Here is an 18,289-nt window from a genome sequence, read left to right on the forward strand (position 1 = left end):
AGGATCCCTGCCGCGGGGGACAGCAATACGCGGTGCAACGCGTATCGCTGTCCCCGCGGCAGGGATCTTGTGAAGACGTGCGGATCCCCCGCTGTGGCTTGGCAGCCCAATTGGGAGTAGAATGGTTCTGGTTGATAGTGAATTCACCCTTTAGTCTGGAGGGCATTATGCAAACAGGTGGCTATAAACCTTCTATTATAGCATTTTTCAGACATCATATTTCTTCGAAAAGGAGCTGCAGTTTTTGACTGAGAAGTTCACCCCTTATATTCTGCAATCATTATCTGCTTTCAAGGTCCTGTCTGGAAAAATGCAAACTTTTGTGCCTTGGACTGTGTGAAAGTTTTTAAAGGATGTAAAACAACATTGTACAGCCTTCTATATATTGTTATCTAGCTCATCAGGCATTTAACATATTAGTAAGAAACCAAGACAATGATTTTGTGATGTAGTCCCTTTCTCAGTGAAGACCACCAGCCCCACAGAGATCTTTCCATGTGTACAAGAAACCTCCTACAACACTAGGTAGCCATGGTTTTTTGTGCTTGGGGAAGGGGGGAGATGAAAACCTTCCTGGTTTTGGCGCAGTGACATCACTTGGAAGTGATGTTGTCACATCACTGACATCGGGGGGGGGGGTTAGCACTCTAGTTTCTGGGCAAAACTCTATGGGATTTTCCTTCAAAACCATAGCGCTTGCTCAAAAACTAGAGAATCACCCTCTCAACGTCAGCAATGTGATGACATCACTTCTGGGTGACGTTATCATGTCAGGGACATTGCCCAGTGACATCCCCATTCGAAGGTGGTGCTTCTCCTGTTGGCCAGCTGGCCAGCGGCGAATCAAAGCCCTGAAAAGTGGGGGAACCCCCACTGGGACCTGAGGGCTGGGAACCCTATTTAGTAGATAAATATGGTATTCTGCAGGGTTTTTAAAATACTCATAACATTTGGTATGTTCATTGCAAGAAAGGTACAATCCACAAACACTGGTTCTGTTTAGTTAATTTTAAATAGCCTTGTACAGAATTATTTGTGAAAGAAGGCTAATGTCTATAGCTTGTGTATCTCCACTGTCAGTCTAGACAGTGTATGTTACTTTTATTTACTTATGAGATAAATTGAAAGTGGAGCCAGAAGTGACAATGTCAGACTTTCTAATGTGTTTGCTGATACTTTCTCATGAAAGAAGTGGTGGTCATCTCATAAAAGTTTTACAAGTAGTAGCAAAAATAAAACCCAGTGTCATTCAGTCATCAGTAGTTTCAGTCTCATACAGACGTAGCTACATCTCAAGACCAGGTCTATCCAGAACAATGAGAAGATTTTATGAATTCTGTGTGAAAAGTAACTAAGGCATGAATAGTAAGATTTAAATATTTAAAGATTGATGCAGAAGTTCTTCATCCATTTTTTATTTTTCAAAAGTTGTTCAATTAAAAGCTATAAAATCACAGTTAACAAAGGTATTACAGCTTGAGCTTGTCTAAGCAGGAGGCTTTTTCTTCAGATATGCAAGGTTCTTGGCTACAAAAATCATTTGTTAGTCTTTAATGTGCTATAGGATTCTTAGTGGCTTTTGCTACAGCAGACTGATATGTGCGCACTGGTGCTTCATCCTCTAGCTGAAGTTTTTGTGTCATTTCCCCCCCTGCAAGCATGAGTCAGTGAAACTCTATTTCCCCTGTCCCCTTCCACCTTCCCTCAACAGTTCTAAGTTTGCCATGAATTATTTAGCCATCAATTGAGAGTGGGCCGATGCTGGTGATTGTTTTGTGCACACAGGCCTCCAGTGAAACATGTTATTGATACCAATCTCCCTTGATAAGCAGTGTTCTCCATAAGGCTGGAGCAAATTTCAAACGCAAAGCAGAGAACCTGTGCTGGGTTGGAGATACACTCTTCATTTCATCATGTAATACAGAAAAATGTAAAAGCCATTCCACCTGTCAGTTTAATTAACCCGGTCAAAATAGGGTTAATCTTCTCCAGAATGTAGTGGAAGTATGCATCCTTTGTAATCCTGAAAAAAAAACCTGCCAGAGTTGTATGGCGGGAAAGAGGGAGCTGTGTTTTTCTACCCATCAGAATGCCATAAATATGCAGGTGTAGAGCTTTATCTCCTATCTAAAACAGACTTTGAACCTGACTTAAAAGCGTTCCATCAGGCAGCTTTGGATTTTCAAAAGCCACCCTTCCAGTTTGAAGTTTGCTATCAGATGTGGTTGTTAAGTGTACAAGAATCTTACAAGGATCAGAGGATAGACCTACTAACAGAGCATTAGATACATTTGAAGTTTAGATTATTTTCCTCTGAACAATGAATTTTACAAGTTTTCCTCTTCCATCTTTTTTTCTGCCAGAATATTTTTGCTAATCTGTAAAGGTACAGTTTACATAAAACAAGAAATCCATTTGTTGTTTGCCAAGTACATTTGCAATTTTAATTATACTGAAGGGACTTAATGGTGTCATACAACAGCAGCAACAGTCTTTTGCAGCTGCTATTAAAACATTTATAGGCATGCAAGACTTAACTAAATGCAATTAAGAGATGCTTTAAAAGTAATAATAAAATACTTGCCCATGGCTAAGGTTCACAGGATTGCAGTTCACTGCAAACTTTTCTGGTATTGATTGATGGTTATTGCGTGGTCATTATTTGGAATGATATGGCTCTTCGTATGTGATAACATGTCTTAAAACATAAGTTCAATGGAGATGAAGAATACTTTCTTTTGATTTCATATCTAGCAGAATGGATTACAAACGAATTCTCGTATATTAGCCCAGATGAAGTATGTAGTATGTAACATTCCACTTTTAATGAATTTCCTTGCCCTGGAATTGTCCTATGTCAGACAGAATGGTTGACCACTTGTGCAAATGATCTAAAATAATGTTGCCGCTTCTATTGGATAGAGAGAAAGGGTAGGGGAGAGGCTGCAGCCACTGCTTGTATTGGCACCCACTTGTACTGTCATACTTAACAGATCTCTGAAGAGTTGGCATATAAATGTGTTAAATAAATAAATAAGTTGCCAAGTAGGATGCAGGGCCTAAATGTGTATTAGCATAGGATCTGCTAATTTCCTAGCCTCCAGGGTCAAGACCTTAATACTGAATAAAAAGTCAGGCAAGCTATACCCTATGTAATGGAAGTATATAACTATTCCTCATGTGTTTAATGCATACTTCCCTGTACCTGATGTATGAACAGATATATGTGCATAGGTGAAGTTCTAAAGCTAATGTCATGGAACAAATGATCCGTAGACTTGTAGAAACCCATTCATGGACATATTCTTAATAGCAGTGTTGGTCCTACAGAAAAGGAATCTAAAGGAGGTTTGGGTGAATACTGTTTATTGAAATTACCTTAGTGTTTAAAATAAGAGAAGAAAGTATTTGAGGCAAAATGCATTTGTGTTGACGTGTGTATAGGAGCAGCACAGCATACAGTCAAATGATGAATCACTTTGACTGAGGATGTTTTTCAGAAGTAGTCCTTTTTAGAACAGTAGTTTCCAGATAGTGGAAAGAGCCTCGTGGGCCAATACGGGAAATGAAGCAGAGGTCATATACTTGGTCCATTTCAGCCAGGATATAGGCCTGGCTTTAGCACAGACAGAGCATTAGTTGTCCTGGTGGAGGATCTCTATCTATTAATGGAAAGCAGCAATGCTGCTTTGTTGATCTTACTGGATCTGAAAGCAGCCTTTGACATTCTAGATCACTGTTTTGTCAAATCATTTGGAGAGTGTCATGGGCCAGCCAGCTGCCACCTCCTCAAATGAGGAGGAATCTGAAGAATCAAGCCCCACACCAATGGAATCCCCACCTGAGCAGCTGGATCCAGGAGCAGACCCAGTGGGGGAAGCATCAGGAAGCGAGAATGCTTCCCAGTCATGGCTGGGCTGCTCGATATTCCAGGAGGAGAAAGAGATGCCACAGAGGTCAGCTTCCCCCTCAACCTCTCCTGAGCCGGTAGAGTGTAGAAAAAGAAGAGAGCACTTGGTGGCTCAGGAGAGACGAAGGAGTGCTTGCTTGGCTGCTCAGCAAGGGTCAGCGTTAGTTCCTGGAGCGGAGTCCTTGCAGTACCAGGACTGATAGGCTGATAGGGGAACTGTAAAAGACCTGCACCTGTAGGAAGGTGAATGGGACTGTAAGGAGCAATACCTAGCTTTCAGGATGAGTTGGCAAAAGGTGCAGATAAAAGGAACACTGAGCAAAGTTTGGTGTGGAAGCAATCTTGCTTGCAGCTCTGTGCGCTGACCTGTTTAGCAAACAAAGCTCTACCCTGACCCTGGTGCCTTGTACCTTGTCTTTAGTAATCTGTGCTTGCTCCTGAAGCCTGGGACCCAGACCCCTGTATCCTGCACCTGTTCCCAAGCCTTGCCACTGGACCCTCGATCCTCCTACCCTGACCCTTGGACTGGACCTTCGGATATCTGGACTGGTTTGTAGACCTTGCTCCTGTGTATTTCAGTACTTGTTGTCATTGTATTTGTGTATCCTGAAAACCCTGGTTAGAGCAACAGCACCGGGCTTAGCCCTGAACATGACAGAGAGTGAGATAGGTGTGAGGGGAATGGCACTCCAGTGGTTTTAGTCATTTTTGTCTAGTGAGACACAACTCATTGCTTCATTGAAGAGGCAGAGTCAGTTCCTTGGCAGCTGACATGTGGGGTGCATTGCAGTTCTATCCCTTCACATATGTTTAATATCTTTCTGTCCACTTAATGAGATTGTAGCTACACGTCATTCTGTGTATGGGAATCATGCCACATGTGATCCTCCTGATACATGCAGTCGCCATTTCATCTGAAAGGGCTGATGTACATATTTTCAACCTTAGTATACACATACTTGGGCACATTTCCCAAAGTTTGGTTTTTTGTGTGCTGAAGCGAAAATACAGGTTTCCACTTTCAGACAAAATGGCAATCACACATCTTAGAAGGATCACTTGTTGTGTGTTCTTCCCTTCACATAGTGGGAAGTAATGATAGAAAAGGACTAATATGCTGATGACATTCAGGTCTCTCTTTTGGGCCTCCAGAAGTGTCTGCTAATTAAACAAGAAACATCTTTCAGGTGGAGGGCAACCACATCCAAAACAGGCTGAGAAATGATTCCTTGTGTACCACTACTGTTGACCAAAGGTACAGTATTATCTGGAATCAGTTTCAGTTTATGGGACTAGTCCATTATGCCTAGTCCACTACAGTATAAATGCCACTGGATCAAACAGAATCCTCTCCTCTTCTGCCTTTTGACACTAGTTTGCAGATAGGATTGATACTACCTGGCCACAGTGCCTCTGATATGCGTAACGATCAGGTTGTCCAGAAGTGTGCCATGATTAGTGGTGTTTGAATGTGCCAGGTGGTACAGGAGAATCATTCCTTGTTTCTTTCTAGGCAAAAGTCATTCGAGTGGCCAGGAAAGTTTCAGTTCCAATATTAGGCCTAACCCAGATTTAAATGAGTAGATGACTGCAGCAGCTTTTAGGCACTTTGTTAGTAAATAAAAAAGAATTTGGTCTGATAGCCTTTGCTTCTCTTTCTAGATCACGTAAACACAAGTGTGCTCAGATCTGAGAAATACAGTCACATTGTATAGATAACAGTTCACATTAATATTGCTGTTCTGTGATTGTAGTCAGTAACACTAGGCTCTTCTTGAGGGAGTGTTCCCCATGGGTTTAAGTGGACCTTCCTTGACTTGCAAATGGTGTAAAGGTTCCAAATCAGGCAGATGTGCAATCATCCCTACCACAGTGAGCAATGTTATTCTCTCTTCTAGTTCACAGATGCTCTCTATGCACATGTTGCTCCCTTGTCTTGCATCACCCACATCAGGGCACAGGGGGAATCTCTGTGACAAGATTTAGAGTGTGAGATAGACATGAAATGAGCTGTGCAGATAAACATCTTGTACATCGCATTTAGTGAAGTGTAAAACAAGCGAATAAAGCCCCAGCAGCTCACTGAGCGTTATCCAGCATTGCAAGCTTTGTAACAGGAAGGAAAATATCATTTCGCTTGGCGCATTGAGCTGCTGAGACGCAAATTGGAGGCCTGTCTTTTTCATGTTGTATGTTAAGAATCTGATCTTGGGCGTTGTTCAACTATTACTTGAACTCTGTGTATGAGCACTCTCTCCTAACAGTTGTGCAGTCCCAAACCTGGTGAAATGAAACAATTTCCTATTTTCTAGCTATGGTTGGACCAGAATGCAAGGTAATCCTATAAGGCTGGGTGAACCAAATAGTTCACTGCTGATTGAAAGTGAAACATACCATGAATAAGAGAAGTTGCACCATTTTTATATAATATGTTGCATGTAATGAATTTATGAATTGCTTTTGTGTCAACAGTTTCTGAGTAGTCATGTAGCAGTCATTCCGATAAATTCTGTAGATAGCTACACCCCATTAGAAAAGCTGGAATTAGCTCTTCAAATATCTGACATTGAGCTTAGAAATAATTATATTTGAAATACAGGGTAGGTCTTATATTATTTATAATTGCTTCCTTGTTCTCAAACCATTTTATGTTAAGACTGTGTCTCTGCAGTCAGTAGGAGTCACTAGATAATCTACTTATCAAAAACAAAAGCTGGTGGTACTCTTGAGTCTGTGTACACACAATCACCTTCAGTGGCACTGGTGTGGGTCCTGCTTCAGTAATTTAGTAACCCATAAATACAGCAAAGCTGGAGATATTCTTGTTGGGAGGGTATATTTTCTTCTTTAAAAGCCAAGAACAAACAGAGGCTGGGTAGTGCTGTAAGAAAGTGGTAGTGCTATTTATAGCACTGTCCAAAATAGATTTTTAAAAAAATATATGAAAAAAGAGTTTGTAAACTTTGTATACGGCTGGTTTTTGTTGTTTTTTTGAAAGGTCTGCATTACCTGGAGAACCCATTCTTTCATGAGCTTAAAACATCAATAGAAAAACTGCTCCTGGGAAGTCAGATCACAGTGTACCCCTGAAGCTGAACAGACATTATTATTTCTTTTTTTTTTTAAAGGAAAACAATTTAAAGAACTACAAAGTCCCACAAAGCCTATTTATCCAGTATTCCATGTTGGGATACATGTGAAGTGCATGAATGCCAAGATCATGGCAACTGTATGTTATTGCCATCAAGTTTCAGAAAGCTCAGGTAACTTATAAGAGGATTAATGTATGTAACACAGAAGAGTAAATGGGGGAACACATACAAAGAAGAAACTTTTATTGATTGCCTTGTCTTTAAGGCTGTTTGTGTGTTGCTCCAGCAACACTGCTTCCTCCCATGCCATCAAAACAATGTAAGAAGCCCCAGACTAGGTGGGAGGAGCCCGCAATGGCATCCCTCCCCCTATGCCAGCACCACCGTTGGGTCAGGCATCGGCATGAATTGCTACTGTGCGAGCCATATTTCTTTGGTAGTGTGGGAAGGCACAGTAGTTCTATTCCAATAGTTTTTCAGTTGTCTTCAGTGCGTTTAGACTAGAGTAACTGCATAGATTGCACTGTATGTACCCAGGTAATGCAAGATTCCATCCATAGCACTGGAAGAAGAGAGACGTGTGCTACTGTGTACAGTTCATCACAGAGCTTTTGAGGCAGCTTGGGCCTGGTGAGGGCGTAAGGTGATAGGGCATGGCACTGGTTTCTGTGTAACTTTTTATTCGAAATAAAACTGTCCTTTACCCCAAACATGTGCAAATGTCATTCTATTAATTGAGAATCACCACCAAAAACGCTTAGATTAGACTAATACATTAAGCTTCTCAGTAAAAGTTTGTAATTAATAATTATTCAGCTTTATACAGAAGTCAGTGTTCTAAGAATTATTAATAAACCAAAGTTCTCATGTTTAATCTAGATGGTGAGTTAGATAAACCCAGGCTTCTGTCATAGAGCTGTCTTCATCTTCTTTTACGATCTGGAATCAGTTTTGAACTCAAGATCTCATAGTTTTCGATACACCATTTTGATGGGTCCTGAAAAATTACCTTTAAAGAACACAGTCTGAATAATTGCTTAGATATTCGAGAGACAGTTGTTGGTGCTTCTTTTTGGAGCCTGAGTACATCTGTTCTTGGAAAGCCACACTGTTTCATTCACACTTTCACTTTATGTCAAAATAGATTGTTCAGTTTATGTTCTACATGTGCTAGTCCTCCGTATTCTTAACAGCTGGATTTCTATGTCAACAGCATGCCATACCTATGTTCTCCATTTAACAGTGTGCAGGTGTATCCCCTCCCTACCAGTCGCTCCCAGGAGGGGTTTAAGGATTGTGAGCAATTTATGTCTCTTTAGCTTGGATGGTGGCCACTAGCATAATAAATTCAAGTAGTATTGCATACTTCTCAAGTACAGTGGCATAAATTTGGCTGAGCGTATTGACCTGTGGATTTTAATTTAAAATAGACTTTAAGAAAAAATTGTGTTACCAAATTTATCTTGATAAAGGCTGCCAAGGCTACTAGCAAATTAAAACATGTGTAACAAAATCACATTTTAAAAACCATTAAAATCAACCAAAAACAAATCATTAAAACAATTAATACCAGGACTAAAATACATATAAAAGCATAAAAACAACAAACAAATATTGGGCAGGAAAGGAGGGATCACTGACAGAAGCCAAACAAAACAAAGAAGTCTCTGCCCTCTGGCAGAAGATGGCAACAGAAGGGGACAGGAGTCTCCCCGGGGAGAAGGTTCCAGAGTTTTGGTGCCGCTGCTGTGAAGGCCCTCTCCCAGGCTGCCAGCCACTTAATCGCAGAAGGTGGAGGCACCAAAAGCCGGACCTAGTCAAATAAATATCCTGCCCACTTCAGTCACCCCTTCAAATAAGCATCTTTGTTTGAGAGAACGTTAACTGTTTTAGCCCGTTATTTTTATACAGTTTTATTTACTGGCTTTTAATTGAAAGTTTAAATGCTGTCACAAGTAGATGTGGCTACAGTGGAATTGCTAGGAAAACCTTTATCAGAAGCACCCAATTAACCTTGATATGATGTTGGAAATTTAGTATTATATGTTTCCTCCTGGAGGGCAAATAGCAGCTTGTGGGGGGAGGGAGTGGTACTGTAAATCAGATAAACAGCACAGGGGGATTAAACATTTGGATTAAAACCTATTCCCCCGGTGCTGCTTCCATGGTCAGATCTGCCTTCTTGCCATCTGCAACCCAATTGAACTTCAAAAGAACTGGGGAATACTGGCCACACATCTTTCACCTAATGCGTAAGTTTAACCTGCTGTGGGGGAGAGAATAATTAGCTCTAGTGAATAGCTCAAGGGTCCCTAAATTTGCTGAACCTGTGGATACTTTTGGAATTTTAAGAAAGAGTAGTGGATGCAACTGCTGTGAGAGATGGGACCGGTCACAAAATGGCAACCATCCGTATACATATTTGCAATTTAGTCTGGCAACATTCTATGTGGCGCCAAAATGAGTTGGCTGAATGATCTGTCACTCAGAACGTGTCCCTAGCCACTAACTACATTGCCTGAGTCCCGCCCAGCCACCCCTCAAGAGTATTCACGTGCCATTGACTGGGGGCTGGGTTAGCTCCTTTTCCCCGCCCACTCCTTCAGCCTCTGGGCCCTCTCAGAATTTCTTGGCAGACGGCTTTCTCACTTGATGAAGACAGTTGCCTCCTGTGTGAGACTAACTTTTTCCCTCAGTAGCTGTTGGTAGGTAGCTGGAAAACGAAATGGCAGTTATCTGTATCTGTGAGATGGCTGCCATCTCTGTGTTTAAAATGTTCCCCCAGAAGGCTTAATTGAGCTGTAGTTCCAGAGAGGAGCCTTCCTCATCTGCTGGCCTACACTTCCGAGCTGCACCAAAAAGTGCAGGAACCCTTGGGGCAGGGCAGCATCAATATAGACTCCAGCTAGGCCACAAGCCAGAGATGTGGGGGAACCCTGGGAGGCAGCAGAAATTCATCCACTCCACAGTCAGCTGGACTGGGGAGTGAATGGAAGTTTCTCTGCTCTCTTGGGCAAGAGAGAGAGAGGCTGAAGCAGAGCCAGTCCAAGGAGAGATCCTGTCCGTTGTGCCTTATTTATTTATTTAGTGTGTGTGTGCACCATAATTGTGTAGATAGTTAAATAAATTCTTTAATTTGGGTTAATAATCTGTGTTGTCCTCTAACCACCTAGTCTTCCCTGCTCTGCACAATACCAAAGGGAGGGGTAGCCCAAGGAAGCAAGGAAAGGCCAGACCCTTGGGTTGCCAACTTTCCAGGGATCCCCCAAAGATTGGGAATTCCATCTCCAAATACAGAGATTCGGCCAGAGGGGTCTCACTGTCCCTCTAAAAAGGCAGTGACAATTCAGTGAGTCATGGCAGTGAATTTAAGGAGTGAGATACGTGCACTGGATGAGGGTGGGAAGCAAACAGCTGAGTGGTAAACTGGAGCCCGTTTCACCACAGTAGGCAACCAAGCTTGGCTCAGACAAAGGAAGGAAACCCTTTGCAGGCCTTTGTGAGGAACTCATTGGGGCCAGTCCTGAGTCTAGGGTTGCCCGGTCCAGGTAGGGAGATTCCTGGAGATTTTCTGGAAGTGTCCATGGAAGCCAGGGTTTGGGGAGGGGAGAGGCCTCAGCTGAACAGAATGCCATACAGCCCACCTTCCAAAGCAGTTATTTTCTCCGGGGGGGGGGGCGGCGGGGCGGTGAATCTGTTGTCTGGAGTTCAGTTCTAATACCTGGTGATCTTCAGGCTCCACTTGGAGGTTGGTTGCCCTATGCGTAACAGTCAGTGCTTTAGAGCAGGATCTGCTAGATCCAGGTTCTTGCTGTAGAAGCTGAGTGGGTGATTTTGGACCAGTCACAGACTTTCAGCTTAACCTACCTCACAGAGTTGCTGTGCAAGTCAAAAGGGGGAGAGGAGAATGATGTAAGCTGCTTTGGTCCCCATTGCAGAGAAAGACTTCTTTTCCTCCTGGAAAACTATTGTTGCCAATCTCCAGGTGAGGGCTGGAGATCACTCAGAATTACAACTGCTCTCCAGATGGCAGAGATCAGTCCCCCTGGAGAAAATGGGGGACTCTGTGGCAGTCAGGGCTTCAGAGCACAGAAAATGGTGGACTCTGGCAGTCAGGGCTTCAGAGCACAGAAAATGGTGGACTCTGGCAGTCAGGGCTTCAGAGCACAGGAGAGGCTACAGGTATGTGGGGGGGGAAATGGAAACTTGAAGAGAGAGGGGGAAATAAAGATCTGTTGATGATTGGTTGGGAAGGAGATAGGATTGCCAACTCCAGGTGGGAAATTCCTGGAGATTTGAGGGATGGAACCTGGAGAAGGTGAGGTTTGAGGAGGAGTGGGACCTCAGACTGGTACAATCCAATAGGCTCCACCCTCCCAACCAGCCATTCCCTCCTGGGGAACCACTGTTCCCAATCTCAGGAGAGGCGTGGAAATCACTCAGAATTACAACTGATCTCCAGGAGGGAGCGGGGAGGAGATGCAAGGCTGAAAGCAGAGGGGCAGATAATGGCAGGTTGATGTTTGGCTGGGAAGGAGATAGAGTTGCCAACTCCAGGTTGGGAAATTCATGGAGATTTGAGGGGTGGAGCCTGGAGAGGGTGAGGTTTGAGGAGGGGTGGGGCCTCAGGCAGGTACAATGCCATAGACTCCACCTGCCAGACCAGTCATTTCCTCCTGGGTAACAATTGTTGAGAATCTCCAGGTGAGGGCTCTTCAGGTAGCAGAGAACAGTTCCTCTGGAGAAAATGGTGGACTCTGTGTCATTATACCCTGCTGAGGTCACCACAGGACATTGATGCTGAGTGCCCAAGGCCTTGGCACTCTCTCAGAGCCTCTTTCTAGATCTCGTGTTTATTTCCATAACGGGCCTTATTCCTAGTTAGCCATAATCACAAAGTGTTGGAAGCCAAATATTTTCCCATAATGGGAGGCAGCTATTTCCATAGCAGACCTGGAAGTCTTGTGGGGGTTCCTCTTGCTGCTGATGAAGTGGAGAAAAGCCACGATTGGCTATGTGCTTTGTGAGAGATTTTTTTTGGGAAGAAGAAAGTAGGCACCAGGGAACATACTGGCCGGTACCATTTATTATTTTATTTACAAAATTTGTAATCTCGCCTTTCTACCCTTACAAGGGCTACCAATGTGGCTAACAATTTAAAACATACACAGTAAAGTCACATGTTAAAATCATTTAAAACCACCACTGCCACCAGAAACACATTTGTACCAGTTGGGGATCACTGGAGTAGAGCAAAAAGTTTAGCCATTTCTCGCAAATTAGAAACATTTATGCAATGGCTGAATTTATGGCATATATAGTGTTTGCATCCAATTATGTAAAACAATTCTCATTAATTTGATAAGCTGCATATTTCCCCACAATAGATGGGTATGGAGCAGGTAGTACAGTTCTGTAAGTTGATTATCTTTCCTCTTCTTTTTTTGTTAGCTGTTTGGATAAAAGAAAAACATGATTTTTTGTGACTCCAAGGGACCTTATATTTATTTTAAATCACAATCCTCATACTGTGTGTGTGACAAATCACTTTTGAAACTGAGGGCTTCAAAAAGATTTTGAGATAGGAACTGGTGGTAGGGTAGAAATAATCTGTTCAAAGATGTCAGACATTCTATTTGGATTTTAACTGCAATAAAATAAAACAAAGGAAAACAAGGTCAAGGAATAGTCGGGGGGTGGAAGCAAAAAACATGACATCAGTTCTCTCTTTTAAAAAATCTGGGTAAGTCCTCCGTGCTGCCTCTAAGCATAAAACCAGTAGATCAACACTTCTGCCCTCATGATGAAGCGCGGACCCTAAGATCTGGTGCAGGAAACTGCTTGTCTCATGGGGCAAGTGTGGCTTGAAGAGAATTTGTGCTGTTTACTCCAGTAAAGAAATTTAGGGATTACAAAGACATCCTGTCTGTATTTGGGTCAGAAATATAGCCCAGAGTTATTTGTATGATAGAAGCATTAGACTGTATTAGAGACTTAGCTATCATAATAGCCCAATACGCCTTCCTATGATGCCTGGGGCTTCAAACATTTTATTGTGGATTAGCCTTGAAAAATGCACAAGCTGACCTCCTATCAAAACAAAGTGACATTACCATAGTGCTCTCCTGTCCAGGTATCCCAACTTAACATTTGTATGCATGGCAGTACGTTTTATGAATAAGGAAAATATTACAGATCCATCCATTTTCTGTGTAAAATATTAATAGAGCATTTTACAGGAGACAAAATGTTGGTTAAAAATAACTTTCCCCTCAGTTTTTGTTACAACAGTGATTCACGACTGTCTGACTACTGCCACTCAATACCTTCAGAAGTTTGTTGGGGTTTATAAAGTAATTATTGTAATCTCCTGCAATTTTATCAAAGTAGGGAAATGGTTAGGAGACTTCAAAATAACACCTTCTATAAAATCCTTTTTCTTCCTAATGTAAATGTATAATCCACATTAATATTGAGATGATGCAAAATATAATAGCTGCATATCGTTTTGCCTGTGTGTGTGTGTAAATAGTGTGCTGGGGGATAATAGGTAAAGCCTATTCCTCTCTTTCTTTGTACTTGGTAAAACTCAGGTTTTAGAGTCTTTGATCCTCTGTCTTCTGTGACCTTTTCTTAGGTTTTAAAATTATAAATTCCAGATTACACCTCTGCAATTTTCTTTCCTGGGATGATGAAAGGATTTGAGAATTATGGTAATAATGTGAAGGATCCTTTTGGAGAATAATTAACAGAGCTAATTTGAAACTGGCCTTTATGCAGCCTCCCCCATAATTTAAAAATAAATGTGGTGTTCATAAAGGCAGGTAGCTTGTTTTTAACATTGATCTTGTGTACTTGCTTGTTTTGCTTCAGCCTTGTTTTGGACCAGCATGTCTGCTCCTATTTAATTTGTCTTTAGTTCTATGCGGTGGATTAGCATTTCATCAGGATGGATTAAGACTGCATTGACATTGAAGCTCCACCCCCCCCCCCCCCCCCCTGTTAGAGATTCCTGCCATGGGAGAGGTATAATGCTAAGGAAATCCCATGACATGCATAGAAAATGTATATAATATGTAGTATATGGAAGTTAACAGAAGAAGAAGAATCTCTACTTCAGGGTTATTGGATGGGCTGGCACTGTAGGTTGCATCAGGCTAAAATGGTGTCACATGGAAGAAAGCTTTAGGGGTTTTATTTAGCCTTTAATCCTCGCACACTGTTCGACTAGTTGTCCATGTGAGCAAGTCATTCCGTGCAGGAAGGGATAAACCATCTGGATTAAGTACAGCAACCGTTTTCTGTGTCTGAACTGCACAGAAAAGACCTTTCCATTCTACTGTTTTTGGAGCCAGGCTGAATTACTGTTTGGTCTTCCTGTGTTCTCTCTACTAAAGTTTCGAAGAATTAATAATTAAGCTAACTCTGAAACAGTAAACCACCTGTTGGGCTGTTTCCTGAAGCCACAGCGGGATTCAGATACAGCACAATTTGTTTTGTTTTTTGTTTTTTTATGCCTGTAACAGAAGATTCAACAAGAGAGCTTCCTTGTCCTTATTTAAGCAGAATATTGCTCTGTTCCAATGCCAATTCCAAGCAAGCACATTGGGCGTTCTCAGAGCTGGGATGCTGCAGGATGGTATGAAGGCAACTGGGAGAATGAAAGTGCATTTGAGTACCAAAGACCTCCAGGGAGGAGGAATTCTTTAACCTACGGTGGTGAGGGAGTATGGTATGAGCAGCCAGTCCATAGACCGCATGATATCGTCTTGCAGGGAAGTAGTGAACTGAAGCAAGAGCCATATCCATACCAGGAACCAGTTTTTAACCAGGGTCCTTTAAGGAAAAGTTCTGTACCTGACTTTGTTTACTACGACCGGCATCCTGTGATGTCTTCCCGAAGCTCCTTGCCATCTCAGGATTACTACAGTGACCCATCCTTAGCTGCTAGATCTCCTAAAGATCCACGCTACTATAGAGACCACATGATTAACAGAACATTACCGAATTATGGCATGCCCAGCAGCAGATTGGCTTGGGATCAGATGCAAGGACGGTCACCTGCCCTACATGAAGGCAGCCGGATGTACAGAGATACCGCAACTAAAATGGTCCCCGAGGCACAGAGGATTAGAAACAGAGATCCTTCTCCAGCAAGGTATGGTGGTGAAGCTTCCACATCAAGATATGGAGCGGAACCTCTAACATTTTCCAACAGACCAGTTTATAATGACACAGTGGACAGATCGATGGATTCTGCGGCTAGTAGGCAAGCTGCTCCAACGTGTTTGGTAGTGGATCCAAATTCATCTACAACTCCTGATGGAAGTGTAGTTCTATCTTCTGCGCCTGTAAACCGTGGTTATGGACCCATCAGAGAGAGTGTCAGTGCAAAGGGTCCTTATGATAGCTATGAAACAGCCACAGCCTCTTCTCATACTCAGATGTCTGCACCTTTCCCCGGTCAGGACATTAAAAGAAATGTGGATCCCGATTACTTGGCATTTCTGCGTTCTGAAGGAGTATCTGAAAGCACACTCAATGCCTTGCTGCAGCAAGGGTTTGATTCTCCAAGCCTACTAGCCATGATGGAGGATAACGACATCAAGTCAGTAGCTCCAAATCTAGGGCAAGCAAGGGTACTTTCTCGAATTGCCCATACCTACAGAGCAGAAATTCAATTACAGAGACAAGAAAGGAAGAGCACCATCCTTCGTCCCAGGCACAGATCTAACAGCTTTAGTCACCGAAGTGAACTGCTTCAGAATGAGTATGGGATACACCCTATGGCAGATGGTACAGCATTGCACCAGCCACCTCCTTTGTCTATGCAGCCAGTCTCTCCAAGAGTAGCAGAACTAACTCGCCGTCCATCTAGTGCTCCAACACAGCACCTTCTGGAAACTGCAACTTACTCAGCATCAGGTTTAACTCATCAAGGCACTCCTTTCCTTTCCAGTTCTGGATACAGTGCTCCTGGGCCATGCAATATGCACACTCGTCCAGCGACAGGCTATTCTTTCCCATCTGGATTATCCATGAGCGCAGTACAGACAAACCCTCATCCGAGTCCCAAAACTGCATATTCAACCACATACACAGTACCCATGGAGCTGATGAAGAGGGAAAGAAATCCTCCATTGTCTCCAATGCAGAGTCCTCATAATAGCCCTCAACTCCTTCGAAAGCAAGCATCCCAGATGGAGCCCAATTTAGTGCCGGTGGGATCCATGCAGCACTCTCCTTTTCCTATGCAGCATTCTCCTTATCAGAAACAAACAAGACGCACAGGGCCACCTGTCATTGTATCCACAATGGCATCGCCAGAACCAAGTAATTATTTCAGAGTTTATAATGTTCAGTAGCTCTGTTTTACTATTCAGTGGTCTTCTAGTTTTAGAAGTAAATTACTAAATATGTAGCCATTTGCACCAAAATTTTATTGAGGATGTCCACGTCTGCTTTACAGATTTATTAGTCACTGCAGTTCTGGGGTTCACATACAATTTCATTAAGAGTTCTTCATTTTGTTCATGCCAGATAAAAGTGGCAGGTATGCCATATCACCATTCCACAATGAATTTTTCTGTTTCTATTATTTGTAGAGAGCGTAAGATTAGATACTATATACTTTCTAGGTGATTAGGCTGAAGGGTTTCATTTTTAAACTGACTTCTCCCAATTGTTATCTCACAAATGTGTTTCTCAGAGAAAATGGTGAGCGTTTCTTTGATGAACGTTATCAAATAACTAATGAGTTGATCCTGTCACTTGAATGGTTATTGCTCCCTCCTCCTCTTTTGTTTAGATAGGTCGAGTCAAATGAGAGTGTGCTGTTGGGTTTTTTTTACTCGATATACCTGTGAATATAGAAGCAGTTAATATATAGGTCTGCATTTACTGCTAAAGCCAATCATTAACCACTAAAGTGATAAAGATGTGGAATTGCTTCTTTTGTTACATTTTGATTTGAAATTCCTTTCCTCCTTGCTCCTGAATACATAATCTGGTAAGAATCTAAAGTTGACGAAAACTGTGCACATAGTAAGGAATTGCTTTTCTGTGGTTGAAAAGTGGGGGGGAAATGAAGCCAGATCCTTAGCATGGAACACTTCTGAATATACCCCAGTGAAGACACAGCAGTCACTCAGGTTATTGAGTTGTGTGTTAGTAAATGTATGAGTTGTCTGACTCCACTAGGGCACAAAAAGTCACTTGTAACAAAGGCTGCCATAAAATGCATCTCATTGAAATATGGTGCATTTCCTCGTGGGTAAATATTGACGTTGAGTAGCACGTTCAAAAGCATAGAACGAAAACAAACTAACAAGGAAGTCTTTAACAAATCTAAACCTAGTAAAGAATATTTAAGTCCCGTTGATTTCAAACATGTGCTTAAGTATCTTCCATTGGAATAGAATGAAGTTGAGTTCAAAATTTAAAAATGCTTTACTATTAACTTGGTTGTGGCACAAAAGTATGCCATTCATATCCAAAAAAAAATGTGCCTATAAATGGTGGTGAAACATCGCAAAGCTCGAAATAGTGTATTAGTTTTAAAAAGGAACTGATAAATTGGTCACAAGTCAAATCTACTTATCTTTCAGATTTTGAATGTAGATTCCTTTTAGGTTAGGTGTTACAGTGGTTTCAATTTATCTGAAATAATAGCAGAACATTATATGTACAGAGTGATTTTTTAACTAGATGCTTGTTTAAAAAGTAGAAAAGGAAAGAATATGAATTGAAACACATAATGCTTTTATTGTGAATATGAAAATTAGTATTTTACTTAAATGCGATTCTGCTGATGATTTGATCAGATGTTAAAAGAAAGAATACCTGTGGATACTGTCGGGGTAACTACTTGTAATTTGAATGTAGTTTTGAAGAATTTTCAGATTGAATTATTTCTGTCTAATTTTGTTTAAGAATGAAGTAAGTCATCATGATTTATGGTTCAGTTTGGGAAGGGAGAAATGAACATTTAGTTGCCATTATCAGGCGATGCCTCTTTAATTTGTAACTTAACATTACCCCAGAAACAGCAAAAATAGAGCTAAAAAAACAAACAGTGACCTGGTACAGCCACACAACAGCTAATAGCTTTTGAGACATGCTCATTGTTAACACAGACAATTTTTTCAGTAGGGTTTGTGTATTCTTAGGGTGAAAAGGCAGACAGGCACTCTAAACAGTGGTGGAAATGGCTTGAAGATGCGTATGCTGCATTCCAAGGCATTTATTTTCAGAGAAAAAAATATGTGCATGCAAGCCTCGTTCCTCC

At 41.8% G+C, this 18,289-nt stretch overlaps 1 protein-coding gene across 4 annotated transcripts in view; it reads left to right on the plus strand.

Annotated features, from left to right (window-relative positions):
- The window catches only part of CTBP2 (C-terminal binding protein 2), a 287,345-nt gene that overhangs the window by 166,276 nt on the left and 102,780 nt on the right, over positions 1-18,289 (plus strand). Inside the window, exon 1 of one of the 4 annotated variants that reach the window (XM_015422198.1) lies at positions 14,586-16,335. The exons of the other annotated variants lie outside the window; for them this stretch is intronic. Within the exon in view, the coding sequence (XP_015277684.1) occupies positions 14,586-16,335 (1,750 nt within the window). Of the gene's footprint in view, positions 1-14,585; positions 16,336-18,289 lie in introns of those variants that run through there. 4 annotated transcript variants of the gene reach the window in all.

This window comes from Gekko japonicus, unplaced genomic scaffold (assembly GCF_001447785.1).
Source record: "Gekko japonicus isolate JY-2015 unplaced genomic scaffold, Gekko_japonicus_V1.1 scaffold415, whole genome shotgun sequence".
NCBI lineage: Eukaryota > Metazoa > Chordata > Lepidosauria > Squamata > Gekkonidae > Gekko > Gekko japonicus.